Raw genomic sequence first — 18,663 nt, 5'->3', positions numbered from 1 at the left:
AGAAAGAGGATTGCTGCTCAAGAATCTAGGAGCTTCAACTCTTTCTTAAATTTCTTTCCCTCTTCAAAGAGGTGAATCTTTATTTTGCAGGACTGTGCATTTACTGCTGTCAGTCTGAAGGCAGGAGCATTCCTTGGGAGCTGTTGAAGAAGCCCATTCTGTAAAGAATGGGATTGGGAAGGGCCAAACCAAATGCTAGTTTTTACAAGAAATGTCCCAAATGTCTTCTATATGTTTCTGTGCTGCTTTACTCATTGAGTAAGGACCAGCTCCTTTGGAGGCTAACTGGTTAGGAGAGAAGCCTTTGGCTTCTGTCAGGAAGAATAAGTTTCAGGAGGCAAAAGATTTGGGAGTTATTATTTGTGGTGAGAACCCTAACTATATAGAGATGGTTGAAAATTTTTGGCTAGTGGCATCTGTTGGTGCTACCTATGAAAAGCATGTTTCTGTATGTTGGTGATTTTATGACAGCTAGCTTGTCCTTTAGCGCAGGTGTCAGAGGTGAGCTGGTATGCTGAAGATGATGTGAAATTACAAGTGAATGCCTTGGAGCCATCCATGCCAGATTTTGGAGTCTTCCAGCCTCCTCTGAGAAACTCTGTGTTTGACAGTTCTTGTCAAACACTTGCAGTCCAGCAGAGCAATGAGCAAACAAATGGAAAAGCATCTGAATATCCTATCTCAGCTGTGATGCCATGGGGCTGTGTAAGCATTGCAGTATAATGCTGTATGAGCTGGTTCTGCACACCTTCCAGAGTTCAGGCGACTTTTTAAGGAAACACATACAGACAAACCATGAGTGACAGTTTCTTTCAGTAACCATAGACCAGCCTTTAGGTAACTCCCTTTGTAAAATGGTTATAAAGCTAATAATAAATACAGATTCTCTTCCAGGCTCAGGCTAATTGTTAGCTGGTTTTATTCCTTGATGACTTTGGTGTGGTCCGCAGTTACACGACAGTTTTGCTTCAAACCTGGTAGTATTGTCCTATTATCCCCCCAGCTGGTTGGGCCATAGATGTTGGAGCAGAATAAAATGTAGACTATCAGTCTCTTTCCTGTTCTACTCAGTAACAACCAATACCTATACTGCTAAATCAATTTTCCCTCTAAATATTCTCCTTTGACAAAGAAGAACTACGCATTCTGGATAAATACAATGGAGCTTTGTATTATTTTAACAGTCAAAACTACTTACTTCTACCCTCCTGATGTTTCTGCCATTTCTGACTGTTCCAAAGGTCAAATCATCTTCTCAGAGCACTTCTGAGTGATTCAAGCAGTGTTATTTTAAGGTTGCTTTTATCATCAATTCTCACACTGCAAAACCATGGCTTCTCGTCTTCAGAAATGCTGCTATCACTGAGGTCTGACTGTCACCTTCTGTGAAACGTTGCTCTTTTGTTATGGCTCACAGGGCAGGGTACAAGTCTGAGAGGGCCTGGGTTTTAGTCATTTGACCCATTAAGTCGGTGCTGCATGTGGTTGCTGTTTGAAGGGACAGTCACCAGACTAGCGCATGCAGGAGGAGCCCCAGCATGCCTCCCAATACCTCCTGCCTCTGGGAGGTGCTGTAGCTGGTACAGATTTCACAACCAACTTTCCATCTCTGTTTCTGTATGTCTTCAACCATTCTAGTTTCCAGAACCAAGGATTTGGGAGTTTTTAATAGCTGAATCATCTTTTTCTGCCCTGACTGAGGGAGTTGGAAAAGCAAATGCTGCAACACAGATTTTCCTTTCTTTCTTTTAATAATTTCCTGCCTCCAGCAATTAATTTTTTTTTTTATTCTGTTTACTTGTTTCCAATTTAAAGATGGCTTGTTAGGAAATAATACCTGTCCTTCCCTCCGAAATTTAGTACTGTCCCTAAGCATATGCTGAAACATCATGAAAAGAAGGTAAATATAATGTCAGGAAAAGGTGTGTATAGAACGTTCTTCCTCCCACTATAAACTGAGAATATTTACCAACCAATACCCAAGAGATTTTCTGAGCGGGAATCCCATTATTGGGAACTCCTTCTAGTAACTCCTGATGGACTAGACTTTACCCATGAATTTTTCTAATCCTTCTTGATTGAGATTGCTAGTCTTGTGTATCAAGCATATAATGTACGGGGGGGGGCATTGCTGTCTTAGTGCAAAAGAAACAGAATTAGGAAGGACAAATAACAGTTCTTTATGTTGGATACCCATCTAAAAGTGTCTAGCTTGTGCTTGCTGGCAATATTATGTAGAACATAGTATATGTAATCTTCTTAAAATAGAAAGTAAAATATATTTGGCTTCTGTGTAATCCATTTCCAGTACAGATGTATGTATAAAATTCTCCACCACAATCAATTTTTTTTTTTGCTAATCTGGTTAGCTGTTAGCCTCAGATTTAATGTGCATGTAAACCTGTATCTTCTCATGTCACTTCCCCAAGTTGAAGTCTAAAAAGTTTCTTTGTGAGAATGGCATGTGACTACTACTCATAAGCTTTTTTTAATTTGGTAAAATAAAATATGGTATGAATAGTTCTTCAGTGTCGGCTTAGGATCTGAAAACAAAGAAGAATTCTATAAGCACAATCAGTGTTATTTTAATAATTGATAAATTTGATAAAAATTCTATGGTTGGTTCAGTTACATTATCTGTACAATTTTCTTATATTACTTTGATGTATCAGCACAAAAAGAAATCTTGCCTTTCATTGGTTGGTTTAAGCATAATACTGTTTGTCTTTAAAGGAGTATATAGACAAGGATGAAAACACCAACAGCCTGAACTGCCTGGAATCATTGGGGTGGCAAGTTTTAATTCTCAGCGTATTAGTTGAAGGTGTGCCAGCAATATAAGCAAGTGTTGGCATGAATTTCTTAAATGGGACAATCTGCTGCCCCTTTCAGGTCAAATGCCAGAACAACAACAAATTATGGGATCTACTTTCAAAGACAAAACTTTCCTTTATCTGAACAGCCATTCCACTTGCATGTCTACCAAATGTCATCTCCATGTTGGAGCAAGAGCGTCCACTTGGATCCAGAATTTAAGGGGAACAGTTTTGGTTTTGGACTCCAGTTAGCATTTGATTTCATTTACTTCCAGAGGCCATAATACTCTGTTAGAAAACTGGGAAATTTCTGGACAATGGAGAAGACATTTAGGTATGAGATGATTTCTCATGACTGTTGGACTGCAAGGGAGTCAAAAGCCATCACTAATTTAGAGTGTGGTCAGCCTTGTGTAATGGGTTGCCACTAGGGTGGAGTGTGAGACATTTGTTTGCTGTGATGGCTGAGCCCGCTGCTGCAGAGAACTGCTGCCATGTAGCAAAGCAGGCTCATCTGAACCACCATCTGCTAGGAGAGCTTCATGGCAAATTGTTAATTTGGGAAAATAAGCTGATGGCTTATTGGTGTAATGTGGAGTATAGCAGGCCTATGCTTAAATTCCTAACTATGCTTTCCCTTTCCACATCAGCCCAGCCACCCCCATGATAACTGCTTGAGGGAGATCTGAATTCTGTCATCTTCACACTTCTGTCACTTGTCACACTGCTACTAAGGGTTAATCCTGCACAGTTCCAAGGTTGTCTGATTGTATCAGGCCCCAAATTGTTGTTATAACCTGGATGTTTTTCTGTTGCATGGGGATGCTAGAATACAACCAGGTAGGCCTGAGGTATTTTCCCTGCTACAGCTTTTCATTGTCTTCATTTTTTGGAGAACTTCTATGTGAAATGGTACATTTTGCAAACAAAAATTTTTCCTTAGAATTGGGTCCCAAGAATTGAGGCTTAATTTGTTTTAATTTATTTTTCTTTAAAAGACAAAACAACTGTCAGTTTCTTTTGCTGTACTCTCAAGCTTATGCTCAGAGATCATGGTTGGCTGCAGGGAGCATTCACACAGCCTTTGCTGGTTTGGAATGCTTCAGCTTAGTGTCTGTAAATACAGTGCTCGAAGCCCCAAGGAGGAGTATATGGAGCCATCTCAGAGGAGGTTACTAGCTTTCACCAATGTTTATTTGCAAAGGCACAGTCCCTTGCTTGTTTTGCCTGATTTCAGGAGATTGATTTAAGAATTTGTAAATTACTGGAAGGAAGGAGCTTCTCTTTGGTCCCTGTGGAAACCTACAGAAGGTGGGGGACCATGAGGGCTGAGTGATACCACAGTTGCAAACCTATGGCAGTTTTATCCTAAGACAGTGAGCGTCAGTATAAAATGGAGCAGAATTCTGCTATAAGCACTGTCCCTGTACTACACAGGGGCTGAATTGGTTTATTGGCTTTATTTTGTGAATACTTTGATAAAGGTATCATTCCGTATCATCACATTTACCTCTAAGTATCAGGCACGGGTGAGTAAGTATTAGTATTGGCTTTAAAAATTAAAGTTGCCTTGGGAGTGTATCATTCATTATTCATTTAGCACAGCGTGAAGAGAAGGCTGTCATCTTCTAGCACAAGCTAAATTAATGGCTTAAATTATTAGCATGTACACTGCTGTCTTTTCTAGCAAATATATTAGTGACTGTCATCCCTTTAAATATGAGTTGACATGATTTTGTCTGCTTTTTCTTCAGTGGTTGAAAAACTGTATGAGGAAGTTTCTAAGTCTAAATTAAATATTTGGCTCCTCTTCCACTCTGAAAATTGTAACATTTGGATAAAGGTTTGGCCTGTATTAAAGAACTGCACTAAATTTTACTTCACAAGCAGAATCTTGGTGGAAAGAAATGTACATTATAATGCAGATATTTCAAGGTTTTCTAAAAATAGAGAAAATGTACAGCAAAATATTCATATGGTTACATATTTGACCATAGTTTATTATTTATGAGTATTGTTGGTTCTCATGTTTCTTTGGAATACCATTGAAAAACATACAGTTAGAGCTCAGGAGTTTGATAACACTGTTAGTTTATCTGCATACATGAATTTATATGCAGGTTGCTAGAGTGCAGTGAAGGAGCTGAAGGATCTTACTGGCTTTATCACTTTAATTTTGGTATTTCGTCTCCTCATTCATGTATTTTTGGGAGAGCCTTGTAATTCCCAGCAACTCCCTCTCTCGAGCTGGGACTCTGTCCCTCTAAAACACTTGCGTATCACACACAGCTCACTGCGGCTTGTTGGAGAGAGCTCACTGTGGCTCTGAATCCAGGCAGGCAGGAGTGCAGCAACAATATAAAAGTGGAGATGACGTCAAGAAGGGAGGATGGTAATAATTTGTTTTGCCCATGTTACACGTGCTCACAAATGGTAGAATGGTCACCAGGTTGCTTTTTCATGTGTACACAAAGTAATACCACGTGTTTCAGACTACACTAAAATAGATTTATGGAGCAAAAAGAAGTTGCTATTCTCACAGCAAAAGATTTGAATCAAATAAAGGTAGGAAGACAAAATGAGGGAAGAAAAAATGGAGGTCATTGTTAATAGAAGTCTTGTAAGTTACGGCAATACCACTTGTGTTTTTCCCTGAAAGAGGGGGGAAAAAAATTATCTTTACCCTAACCATTAGAATATACAAGCATGACTTGTGTGGGAAAACTATATGTTGATAAGGCAGTATGTCTGATTTGGGGGTTTTGTGATGCCAGCTAGCTTATACTCCCTAAGAAACTGACTGAAATCCCTGATTAGGCAGAATCAAGGACAAATATGAGACCTGGGGCAGGGGGGGTGTCTGAGGTAGAATCATTCTTGCACTTTACTTCTTAAACTGCTTTCACACAGTTATGGCCTGGCTCAGGAGTTAGGCAACTTGGTAATGTAGATGATCACACACGCTCCAGATATCTACAGGTGACAGGGTAGAGCTGTTCTGGTTCTGCAAACACTTGATTTAAAAAGTGTATTTTGAGGAGAGGGGATTTTTGTCTATTTTGCTCATGGTAACAGTGGACAGAATCGTCATATTGGTGATAACGGAGACATTAAGAAAATACATTTTCTTTCGATAGTTCAAAAGTGCTGAAGTGTTAACTGTTCTGGACAACCAGGAGAACGAGAGGAAATTTTACTATTGATACTGAGAATTTGCATTTGAAGTAGATGTCTCCTTTTCCTACTGCTTCAACTAGATACATATTCCTTGTCTGCTTAGGCACTTGACTGTCAGTAACTCAGTATATCTGTAGGAGGTTTTAAGCATGTAGTTAAGCGTTTTGTCTAATGAGGCCAACACTTGAATTTTTTTGATTCTAAGACCAAGTAGAAGGAAAAAAAACCTAGTAGTCTAAATTGTAAAACCGTGTGGAAGATGAAAGACCTACAAGACAACTGTCTAGAAAATAAAATTGTAAGAATTAATTTAACTTTCAGTACCTCCACCAATTTTTATTGCTTTTCGCGCATCTTTTTCTTGGATAAGCCCATTGACATTTCATTTTAGCCAAAATTTCTCCAAGGGTTTTGTAGTAAATAGCTTAAGCATTCTACATCAGCAGCAAGCAGTTCTAAATGTGTACACCTTTTTTGAGACTGGTGGCTGCTAGCATGTCTGTGATATTAAAACAGGTTATCCCTGAGGTTTAGTGGGCTTAAATACATATTTCTGAACCTGTTTAATAGGTTATTTAAAAAATATTGGCCTAGATTTCCACAAGGAAAAAGGCAGTAATGAGGATTTTTGAAAGTATGAACAGGAGAGGCAGATGCTGCTTCTTTGTCTTAAATTGTTCTGCAAATGCTGAAGGACACTGTTTGGTTCTGATGCTTTCCTCCTAACTTTGAGCACCTGAAAGCTCAGTATTGCTTGAAGTCAACAACAGGCTGACATTCTTTTGGATTAAATCTGGAACAGGGAAAATGTACCATGCTGCAGTAATGAATTTTTTTATTAATACACTCTAGGGATATTCTCATTTGATTAGGTACAGTACAAAGACTTTCAGTATTACTGTAATCACCTCTACTGAATAGTTTAGAGACTCACTCCTTAGGTATGATTTCAGTTTGGATTAAAATACAGAAAGGATATAGCGTGTGGTAGTTGCTGAAATATGTTTGGGACATCAAAGCATTAAATTGTTAATTTTTCTTGTGCAGATAGCTTTCTGGTTTGCTTCTAGGTATGGTAGTGGGAAAGAGAAAACCCGTGCTTCTTGGCTATTGAACTTGTTTGGGTCTTAAAATGAACACGTGCTGTTAAAAAATTTACAGAAATTGCAGTAAAACAATTTGGGGGCTGTTAGCATTAAAATCTCCTAAGTTTTGCAGGATAACAATGTAAATTTATGCTAGCTCTTAAAACACAGAAGCTTTTAAATATGCACATTTAGGTTACAATGTTATCAAATACCATGTCTTCATTTCAGCAGTTGAATATATATGCTAGTAAAGACTGAGTTGTCACAATCTAAATATTTAAATATATCTTAAAATACTAGGCAACAAGCTTCTGTCAGACAACAGTGTTAATATATACTGTATTTTCAAATTACTTCATTATAAAAATCTGAGGTGTTTAAATTGACAATTTGCAATACATTGATTATAAACATCCAATATAATAGACACCTTCTATATTTGTAAGCTTTATAAAATTATGTTACATTAAACTGTTTATTGAAATAAAAGGTCTTAACTTCTATAGCCCAGAAGAGAACTGCAGAGAGAGACAAACTTCATTTTTGACCCACTTTCTTTTGATACCTAGGTTGCAGTTCATAGACATGCTGTGAATTTTTACTAGAGGTTTCCTACTGTTTTAGCGTTAGTGTATTTTAAATAATTGCTAGTGTATTGTGTAGTAGGAAAGAGTACTTTTATTACCTATTTCGGACTTGATTTTGCATGTGGATCTGCATGGGTGGATGAAATGCACATTCACAACATGATCTTTGTTACATTGATTTTGTAAGCTTTTCTAATACTTTTTGAAAACGTGCAAAGATAAGGTCAACATGCAGCGTAACAATCAAAAGTACTAAATGGTTGAAGCAGAAACTCATGTACTAGTATCACTGGCTTTGTGCATATTTTTACTCTTCATATCAGATGTACTTCTGTTTGTCAAATCAAGACTGTATGTTTGGTATTGTCACAGTTCATTGCTACATTCAGTGATTAACCTGGAGATACATAGAGACATTCCATTTCAGAAGACTTATTTTAATCTTGATCCTTTAATCTTTGGTATTTTTCCCTGTTCACAAATATGCTGAGTACTGTATGACTGGTTGAAAAGTATTCCCTCATACTACATCCTATTTCTTTGCCCAAAACAGGTCTAAAAAAGACAAAGCTAAAGCGGGAGTAAAACCAGATACTTCTGATCAAGAACCAGAGGGACTGACACTTTTGGTACCAGACATCCAAAAGACTGCGGAGATAGTTTATGCTGCTACCACCAGTTTGCGCCAAGCAAACCAAGGTAAAATAGAAATACTTTTATAGATACTGTATAGTGTTTATTTTTAATACATTTGTTAACAGCTAACTTAGATTAGCTTAAAAGCAAGAAAAAGGACTTCTCTACTGCCCCCAACCACTGACTATATTTTCAGAGGTGGCTGGAACCTTGTGGTAGTCTTAAATGTTTTGATCGGGAAACAGAATAATTCAAGCAAGTTACAGTACACCTCATGACTTTTAGCACAATTATGTAGCAACTTTTTTTTTCTCGGCAGAATACAACATACACGACCTTTAATAGTAAAGCCTTTGCTGTTAAAACTAAATCTTATGAGATTAACTCTTAACTCGATGAATGCAGAACAAAAATTGTAAATCATGGATTGAACCTGTAGATGTTCAAAGGACCATCTCTCATTGTCTAGTAAAGAAAACTAAAGATTAAGTAGTTCAATAAGGAGGGTGGATTTTAGAGGCGTGTATAATCAGCTTCTGATTTTGGAGAGTGCACCAAGAATACATGTGTGCATGTCCCTCCACATAAGCGTATGTCATACTTCTATTTTAAATTAAAAAAAAAAAAAAAATTAGAAGAAACAATACAAGAGTATTCATAGCAGCAGCAGTCATGAATTATTTCTGAGCTGAGATTATGACTTTATTTACTTTGAGCTGTTCAGATAATGAAATATATGGTAGTGAGAAGAACAGATTTGTATATTGTGAGTGAACCCCAGTTTTGAGACTTCTCTGCAAACAAAGTGACCATAAAATGTCATTTCAAGTTAAACAATCCCCAAATGCTTGCTGTACTTGTCTCAAAATTACATGGTTAACTACAAATAATCATCACATTTTATATAACAGAAAAGAAGATGGCTGAATACTCCAAAAAGGCTGCTGTGAGGCCCAAGCCTTTGTCTGTTTTACGGTCTCTTGAAGAAAAGTATGTGGCTGTCATGAAAAAACTCCAGTTCGGTAGGTTGAAAAGTGTGAATATTTGTGTTTTAGAAAGCAGATACTGAAGAAATATGTAATCTGTTGGACGGAATCCCTAATTATTTTTTAGAGTTACCAACCTTTTTACATATGCAACCAGTAATACTTTTCACATACGGAAAATTTCGTAAGTCTGTATTTTCAGGTTACCAACTAATATACTCTTTGAACTAATAAGAAGTGTTTTAAGCATACACTCAATTAATTCAAGGGGCCAGAAGAATTCAATGATGGTGTTCATGTTTTCATTCCTGTAATGATTTATGAGTTTCAGTTCTCAAATTATATTGAATGTTAGTAGATTTTTTTTAAAGCTCATATATGACTGTATATATATGTTTTTTAATGTAGCTTTTATTTTTTAAATGGAATAGAATTCAGATCAAAACGTTTTTTTTTAAATGAAACTGCAGTAAACTTCGTTGTGTCCTTTCACGGAGTGCAATATGTTGCATGTGGAAAATGTGATGGGAATCAGCGCTTTTTTTTGGCCATAAAGGGAACATGTTCAAAAAAAATTCATAAAGAACAAATAGTATCTCATCCAAAAAGAGCTATAAAATTATTGTAAAAACATGTTCTATGAGTATTTTTTGAGTTGCAGTGACAGCATTTGCAATAACATTTCTTTGCTGTTGTATTTGTAAGGGATTTTACTCACAAATGTTTGTGGAGTGTATGCCAAGTATAGGAGGTAGGGAAGTTTGTATCGTAGCTTTTCACCATGGCAGCCATGCTGCAGATTTTGCATAGTAAGTGCTTAAAGAAAACCAGCTTCACTGTAATTTTTTATGATTCTTTAATAACACTGCAACCACCACACAAGTAAATACTGCTGGCAGTCTGCTTCATGCTGATTCCTTTATTAGCATTATTATAGAGTCATAATTATCATTATCTTCCTGGTCTGGAGTAGCTGGTAGCTTTCCAAATCAGAAATGGTGTACACTCAAGTTGCATGGGAAAGCTTGTAAATTTGCTGCAGAAATTAATTCAGCCCAGGACTGTTACTGTTTTGTTTTCTGTGATCACTGTTAACTCACAAAATACGTATTTTTTTGCATTAGTATAATGCAAATTAAACTTTCCTGATTTTAATACTCAGAATCTGTATCCAAGACTAATCCACTATTAATTTCACTGTTTTCCTGATGCATTAAAATCTTCTTCTCTTCTAGATACATTCGAAATGGTTTCTGAAGATGATGACGGGAAATTGGTTTTTAAAGTAAATTACCACTACATGTCTCAGGTAAAAAATGCAAGTGACGCCAACAGTGCTGCCAGAGCCCGACGTCTTGCTCAAGAAGCTGTGACTCTTTCAACCTCACTGCCTCTCTCATCTTCATCCAGTGTTTTCGTACGTTGTGATGAGGAGAGGCTTGACATTATGAAGGTAAAGAAACAAACTTATTTTTATTTCCCTCTTTCAGCTTGGCATATAAATGTTTAAGAAGATGCCTTAAATATTAAAAAAAAAAACCACCAGAAGTATTTCATGTGTACTTTAATTGCTGTCCAAACTACAACTTAAGTGGTAGTATTTTAGTCTGATCCTGACTTCTTAGTAACTTGGCAGGGGCTTGGGAGAGTCCATCTACCCCAGGAGTGCTCCTTTAGCCAAGGAGTCTTCACAGAACGAGGTTCATTGTTCTTCAGCTATTTTGAAGGGAAAAGTTTGATTTTTGTTACTCCATTATGGTCAATATGCATCTTTGCATATGACCATTTAAGTTGATTAAAACCAATAGGTATGGAGAAGTATCTCTGGACCTGAAGTTTGAAGAAAATAATAGCATCCAATAGGGGGTAGAGTTTTAGCTCCTTCTGTTTTGTTTTCCATTTGTAATCTGGAGACATGAACATTAGCAGAGGGCTTTACTTACCCAGAGTATCAAAATGAACAGATTGACAGCCTGCATATGATTATGATGTCTAATGGTATTTTCTGATAAGTAGCATGTGGAAATAAAATGCTTCATAAAACTTACAAAAATCTCAACCGTGTGACAAATGTAAGGGTTCTTTTGAAAACTGTCATCTTGTTTTTTACAATGGTAGGTTCTCATTACTGGTCCTGCAGACACCCCTTATGCAAATGGTTGCTTTGAATTTGATGTATATTTTCCACAAGACTATCCTAATTCCCCTCCCCTTGTGAATCTGGAAACAACTGGAGGCCACAGCGTGAGATTTAATCCAAACCTCTACAATGATGGTAAGGTAGGTCAACTTTGTTCTTGTGTATGGATGTAACAAGGAAGTGAAACGGATTAAACTTTTTTTCCATTTGCAATCAAATGATCAGCCACTCCTAACATACTGGAGGAAGCCATTTGGTTAAAACTGGTCCTCAAACTGAAATGAAGAGTGATTTAACAGTTTCAGATGGGAATGATCTCCTTTCTGAATACTCTTGGAGATTTTTTTAAAGCCTTTATGAGCTGGATTGGACCAAAAAGCAAGTAATTTTGAATTCTTTTCCACCTTCTCTGCTAAATTAACCAGGCAGAAATCTATTGGCTAGCTGAAATACCCTTTCCATGGGCAAAGTATGCTTCATGTCAGCTGCAAGTGAATGTGATTGCCAAGTGCCTTGTCTCTCTTTTTCCATGTGAAAGTGCTTTTTCTTGAGGGAAGATAAAGACTTTCCTTAACCTCAGTATCCTTTATAAAAGAAAATGTAACTCTAAAATATGGACTTAATGACAGTTTTCTCAAAAAATAGTACAGTTTTTAGAAATAATATTAAAAGTTAAAACAAACAAGCTTTCCCCCTTCCTTCCCGTATCTCCTTGGTATGTTGTGGCTCATTCTAAAGGCTCCAAAAAGCTGAGAGAAAGTCAAGTGCATATCAGGCAGATGCAACTTCTATTTATATTAAAAATCAGCACATGTGAAGTTCTCTACAGAGCTACAGAGATGGCTGTGTGTATGTCTCTACTGAAGCACAGACCCACAAAATAGCTTTGGCTGTAGCACTATGGCACTCCTTCAGCTTTTTTTTTTGTGTAAACATTTAATCCATAGGCTAACGTTTTTCCCTTATTCCACTGTCATTCATGGGTTCCCCATGCTCCCTGTTTTCACAAGCTATAATACTCCTTTCCAGTACTAGACATGGGGTTTTCTCTTAACATGGATGGAGAATGTAATTCATACTGGAGACATTATCTCCTTTTTTCTTTGCCTAGCATTAAGTCTTGGCAAATACTTCCCTCTAAAATTCTTCTGTTTATTTTGTCTCTTTGTGTTCCCTGTCGATTGTTCCATTTCGTGATAAGGTTCAAGAACTCCATAGGCTTCCCTAAAGTCCAAATCAGTCATAAAAGTTAAGGAGTATTTTCAATTCCTTGATAGTCTGCGTGACAGAAACCACCTTTCACATCCTTAAGCAGAATTATTGTCTCTAAAAACCACAACAGTAAATGTTAGAACAGTATTTAAAGAGGAAAGTAAAGAATCAGATACTATTCATGATTCATTTATTTTTGGAGCCACTAGAATCCATACGTTTTCCTTGAAGAAAAGTAATCTGTCTTGCCTTGTTCATTTATTAACATGCTGTTCTTGCTTATCCACATTATTTTTGTCTGCTTTCATTGTGTTAGTTTCATAGGAAACAAATTTGTCTTTTAGAATGCAGTTATACAAAAGTTTGTCAAAAAAAAAATTAAATGTAACGTTAACATTCTATTCTGCCCAAGCAGAACAATTTTATCATAATATTTGTCTGTGGTATTAATCATGTCACCTTTTCAGGTGTGTTTAAGCATACTTAACACATGGCATGGGAGGCCAGAAGAGAAATGGAATCCCCAAACATCTAGTTTTTTGCAGGTGAGCATTTCTTCTTTCTTTTCAGTAGATGTCATTTAGGAGTAGTAAATGGTCTGTCAGTCCTAAGGATTCTTTTTCTAGTGCATTTAAACCAGAATTTTCTTCCCCAAATAAGGATAAATAAGACGTAAAAAGTCCAGAAAACGTCCTTGGAACACTAGAAAAGAAACACTGTAGAGTAGACAAGTTCTTCAAAGTGCTCTTTCCAACCAATATTTCTATTGGTCTTGTCTTGAAGAGTGGCTGTTCATGTGTGCAGCTTATTCCTGCACTGCTTGGACTTTGCTTGGATGATTTCACATACTTTAAAAAAAAAAGAGAGAGAGAAAGAAAAAAAAGACTGGAAGGTATACAGAAGATGGAGCCAGACACCTCTTAAAGTTGCAGAGCACTAGGACAAGTACCAATTGACACAAGATGGGACATGGGAAATGTTGATTAAATATTAGGAAAGACGTTTTCACTATGAGGGTGATCAAACACTAAGACAGGTGTCCAAGAGAGATTGTGGAATTTTTATCCCTAGAGATATTAATGTTCCCTCTTCCTTCACGGGTCAATTAGGATTTGGAGATCTAAATTGTGGTTCCTTACATAGTGTAACTCTCCCAAGATACAACTTCTTATTCAAGAGATGAACTGAAATTTTGGACTGTAACTATAAAATCAGTGTAGAAAGGTGCAAGTATTAAGAAGTCTTATTTTCACTAAAGTCCTTTTTCTTAAATTAAAATGTTAAATTTGATTGTTAGAAATCTCATGCAGCATTTGAGTTTCAAATTTAGAAGCTTTTTTAGGGTTTTATTTTGAAAAAAGTAAGAAAGCTGTTGGAAAAAGTCTCCCCCTATACTGGGAGAAAAACACTTTATAGCTATTAAATGGAAAACAGCTGTAGGACTAAATAAATTGCTTGGAAAGAATTAAGCACTACATGGGGTTTTTTGGCTCAGAGATTAAACCGTTGTCAGACCACCCAAAATACTTCAGAAATTAACTTTTATACCCAAATGAAACTGGAAGATCAGTTTAGAGTTTCTCATTCATTACAATTATAATTCAAAGTAACAACTGGTTATAGAGGCCAAGAAAGTACAATGCTGCATAGTGTCAAATTTCTTTACCATAGCTATTTAAAAATATGTATGTATCTAAAATACCAAATTCAAAAAAGCAAAACCCAACTACTTCCAGACATCTTAGGTACCTGAAGCCTTGGACCCAAAGTACTCTACCTGGGCTTAGCACATTTGCATTAATATTCTGCCTTTTTTAGTGTCGTAAGTGGCCATTTTCTTGCTGGAACCTGATTTGCAAGGCACATTCTGTATATTTTAATGCATTTATCCATATTTTGATTTTTAAGTGTAACACAAAATAGCCATGGCTGCTTCTGGTTGAATGCATGGCAGCCAGGGGAGACAATGTGATGGTGTGCACAATACCATGTAACAGCAGCTAGCTGGAGCACCTGCCTGAGAAACAGAAAAACTTGTTTAATTTTTCTTCCCAGCCCAATGGGGGATGCTAGTTCACATTTCCCAGTGCACAGCCACGTGCCCTATCCATCGGGATAAAGACTTAGCTGCCCTAGATTGCCCTTCTGTGATATAGTTAAAGCACAGCAACTACACAACTACAAACAGAAAGTGTTATGGCACCAAAGGGGTAAGGGTATGTTTCCGTGAGGTGATGGTGGGACTGAGATTAACCTGGGTCATTCAACTGATTGTTGGGCTGTTGCTTTGATACAAGTTACTGGTTTGGCATTGTGTCTATGGAGTGAGTACACTTCACAGAGTATGGAAAGCTGGAATGCTTTTGTGCTGGCTTTGCTACAAGAGAAGCTCTGAGAGAATGCCACACTTAAGCACAGAGCACAACTAGTTGTTGGGACACTGCCCTGTGAGAGAACCAAAGTCCTGAATTGTTGCTGACAAGGTGTTTGTCAGATGTAAGCTGTACGTTCTGCATGTTCCAAGAAAAAGGACTGTTGTCTTCCATATCCAAATTCACAAACTGGGCTGCTAAATTAGGGAATGGCTTCAAGCTTTAAATTGTATCTAGGCTGGGAGGAGAGTCAGTTCCAGAAAAAACTGCCCTGACATTTTTAATCTACTGCAGTGGATGTCTTGCACCTAAGTATGCCAGGTACTGGAAATGCCATTCTTTGGCATGAAACATATCATCAGTTTTTCAATATTTCAGGAGATGAAAGTGTTCAAATCACTTTTTTGAGTTCTTTACAGTTCTGGAACTAGGTTTGTGTCACAGAACTGTAATCCCTAAAATTCTTGCTGGACTTGGTCCTAAGTACATAAGAAAAACCTATCCTTCATTTTAAAAAAAAAAAAAAGTCAACTATATCTTTCTACCTACATAACAACGTTTTTTGCAGTAACGTAATTCTTATGAAGTACAACAAGTTGAGAGGGACGAACATTCTAATACTGGAAGAATTAGCAAGCCATCAAATCATGAATATGCAGTACATATACATTTGGATTCTTAAGTGCCCTATGTATCTATTTAATTCTTTGTTTTATATTAGGAGTATTTGGGTATATAGTTAAATGCCTTGTATGTATGTTAGCATCTATTCCCACATGTACTTGATAATAAAACTGAAAGGGGGAAAACTGTCATTTCCTTATCACTGAATAGTTGGTGCTTTGTTGATATAGTGCTGAAAACATTTTTTTTCCTAAGAGAAATACTGAGGCTTTGTTTTAATGACACATGACACACAGTGTTGTATGTAAAAACTGAAACTAAAGGGCTAAAAATATAAGTACATCAATTGAGTGCATTTGAAAGAAAAAAATTGGAGAGCATATATACCAAGATGAATTTCAGTGGTTTGCATTTCACCTCCCTTGTTCCTTTTCCGTCTCGTTCAGAATTAGAATTAGTAAGCTCAGCCACAGGAAAAGTTCAAGAATTGTTGACTGAGAACTTGACAAATACACTTTCTTTCACAAAAGGATGCAATCAGACATCACTTCCTTTAAACTTTTTATTTATCTTTGTATTTTTGTTATTTTTTAACATATATTTGTCATTTTCTCAGTTGTAGGACACAGTCATAGGACTTACGTATTTAATGTGTAGTAACAGTTTCGGTTTGAAAGCACAGATGTTCCCTACTTGCATATAGCCTGTATTACAATGACAGTACTTTGCCATAGAAGTGGTTTTGGAGTGGGATTGAGTGCACCCTCAGCAAGTTTGCCGACAACACCGAGCTGTGCAGTGCGGTCGCCACGCTGGAAGGAAGGGATGCCATCCAGAGGGACCTTGACAGGCTTGAGAGGTGGGCCCGTGCAAACCTCATGAAGTTCAAGAAGGCCAAGTACAAGGTCCTGCACGTGGGTTGGGGCAATCCCAAGCACAAATACAGGCTGGGCAATGAGTGGATTGAGAGCAGCCCTGCAGAGAAGGACTTGGGGCTGTTGGTTGACAAGTAGCTCAACGTGACCCGGTGATGTGCACTCGCAGCCCAGAAAGCCAACCGTATCCTGGACTGCATCAAAAGAAGTGTGGCCAGCAGGTCGAGGGAGGTGATTCTGCCCCTCTACTCTGCTCTCATGAGACCCCAGCTGGAGTGCTGCATTCAGCTCTGGGGCCCCCAAATAAGAAGGACATGGACCTGTTGGAGCGGGTCCAGAGGAGGGCCATGAAGACAGTCAGAGGGCTGGAGCACCTCCCCTGTGAAGACAGGCTGAGAGAGTTGGGGTTGTTCAGCCTGGAGAAGAGAAGAATCCGGGGAGACCTTATAGCAGCCTTCCAGTACCTAAAGGGGGGCTACAGGAAAGGCGGAGAGGGGCTTTCTTGTAGAAAAGGAGAGGGACGTGGGCATGTAGTGACAGGACAAGGGGTAGTGGTTTTAAACTGAAAGAGGGTGGATTCAGATTAGGTATTAGGAAGAAGTTCTTCACTGTGAGGGTGGTGAGACACTGGAACAGGTTGCCCAGAGAAGCTGTGGATGCCTCATCCCTGTAAGTGTTCAAGGCGAGGTTGGATGGGGCTTTGAGCAACCTGGTCTAGTGGAAGGTGTCCCTGCCCATGGCAGGGGGGTTGGAACTAGATGATCTTTAAGGTCCCTTCCAACCCAAACCATTCTATGATTCTATATAAGGTAAGCAAAACTATGTATATTTGTAAAAACAAGTGGGTGGCACATTTTTAATATTTAGTTTCTTTGCTTAACAGGTGTTAGTGTCTGTCCAATCCCTAATACTGGTAGCAGAACCATATTTTAATGAACCGGGTTATGAACGATCAAGAGGTACTCCAAGTGGTACCCAGAGCTCCAGAGAATATGATGGAAATATACGACAGGCAACAGTGAAGTGGGCAATGCTTGAACAAATCAGAAATCCATCACCATGTTTTAAGGAGGTAGGTTTTGTGAAATGCAGTAAATATCTTGTTTATTTTTCTTGTTTGAGTGTTAAGATTAATGCAAGTATTTGGAAACATCATGCATGAGATGTCCATTTTAGCCTCCTTCTTATTCCCTGGGGCAACTGACTCTTAGAGACTGAAGTGAATAAGGATGTACCTGATTTCACAGATTCTTTTCTGGGAAAGGGGAATGTACACAAATTGGGACTGACCTGTAGGAAGGCTTGGTGCACAGTTTGATAAAACATGGTTCATACAGATGGGCTCATTCTTCATGCCAGGTGGTACCTTTTACATTTCATGTGAAAGCTGTTGATAAGCCTTACAAATGGGCATTCAGTGTTTTGTCAGTCAGCATATCTAACAGGAGGTATTTTTCCAAGAAACACGAATTTGGCGCAAGTATTAGGAAGCACTTTGGATACATCAAAACAATGCAAATTGGAAAAATACTTTAAAACAAATACCAGCCTGAATGTAATTTATGGAAGGATCCACAAAGTATCTGTGCTAAACTAGAAACCTATGCCTTTGAAAACAACTGTCTTGATGCTGATAGAAGTAATACTAACCTTCATGCATTCACACTATCTTAAAAAACTTACTTGAAAGAAATCAAATTTGTTTACATTCCTGAAAATAGACTAATTCATCTATAGTATCATAGAATAATTTAGTTGTTAGGGACTTCTCTCAGCATCTCTAGGCAAACTCCTTTCTCAAAGCAGGTCAGTTAGATCTCAGGGACTTGAACATATATGAGAAAGGATTCAAGGAAAAAAGAGTTGAAGATACACTAAGCAAGAGAATCTGTGTGAATATTAATGCAAAATGGTTGGTCAAACATGAGTCATCTCACAGTAGTACCAGCAAATACTTAGAGAAAAACACATTTTACTCTGAACTACTAAAACTGTTGCCTCTTCTAAATTGAGGTGTGGAATCATTTCGTAGCATCACCTATGCTTTCAATTGTCTGCATACTAAAATTCTGAAAAAGCATAATTATTTTAGGATTATGCACATTGCTAAGTATGGCATCTGAGTGAAAGGGTAGTCTCCCATGCCTTCC

The 18,663-nt window shown here is 37.7% G+C and overlaps 1 protein-coding gene and 1 long non-coding RNA gene across 11 annotated transcripts in view; one reads left to right on the top strand and one right to left on the bottom strand.

Moving 5' to 3' along the window:
* BIRC6 (baculoviral IAP repeat containing 6) overlaps positions 1-18,663 on the top strand; it is a 187,388-nt gene that overhangs the window by 164,156 nt on the left and 4,569 nt on the right. For all 10 annotated transcript variants that reach the window (XM_069800486.1, XM_069800485.1, XM_069800484.1 and 7 more), the window contains 6 exons: positions 8,222-8,367; positions 9,216-9,326; positions 10,526-10,743; positions 11,409-11,570; positions 13,110-13,187; positions 17,397-17,585. In XM_069800486.1, coding sequence (XP_069656587.1) covers positions 8,222-8,367; positions 9,216-9,326; positions 10,526-10,743; positions 11,409-11,570; positions 13,110-13,187; positions 17,397-17,585 — 904 coding nt within the window. The remainder of the gene's footprint in view (positions 1-8,221; positions 8,368-9,215; positions 9,327-10,525; positions 10,744-11,408; positions 11,571-13,109; positions 13,188-17,396; positions 17,586-18,663) is intronic.
* Positions 12,801-18,663, bottom strand: part of LOC138688621 (uncharacterized) — a 38,973-nt gene continuing 33,110 nt past the window's right edge. Inside the window, exon 4 of the long non-coding RNA XR_011327513.1 lies at positions 12,801-13,490. This is a non-coding gene — a long non-coding RNA (uncharacterized lncRNA). The remainder of the gene's footprint in view (positions 13,491-18,663) is intronic.

The sequence above is a fragment of the Haliaeetus albicilla genome, chromosome 13 (genome assembly GCF_947461875.1).
Source record: "Haliaeetus albicilla chromosome 13, bHalAlb1.1, whole genome shotgun sequence".
Taxonomy (NCBI): domain Eukaryota; kingdom Metazoa; phylum Chordata; class Aves; order Accipitriformes; family Accipitridae; genus Haliaeetus; species Haliaeetus albicilla.
Note: the sequence above shows the minus strand (reverse complement) of the source record. Positions and strands in the feature narration are given on the sequence as shown.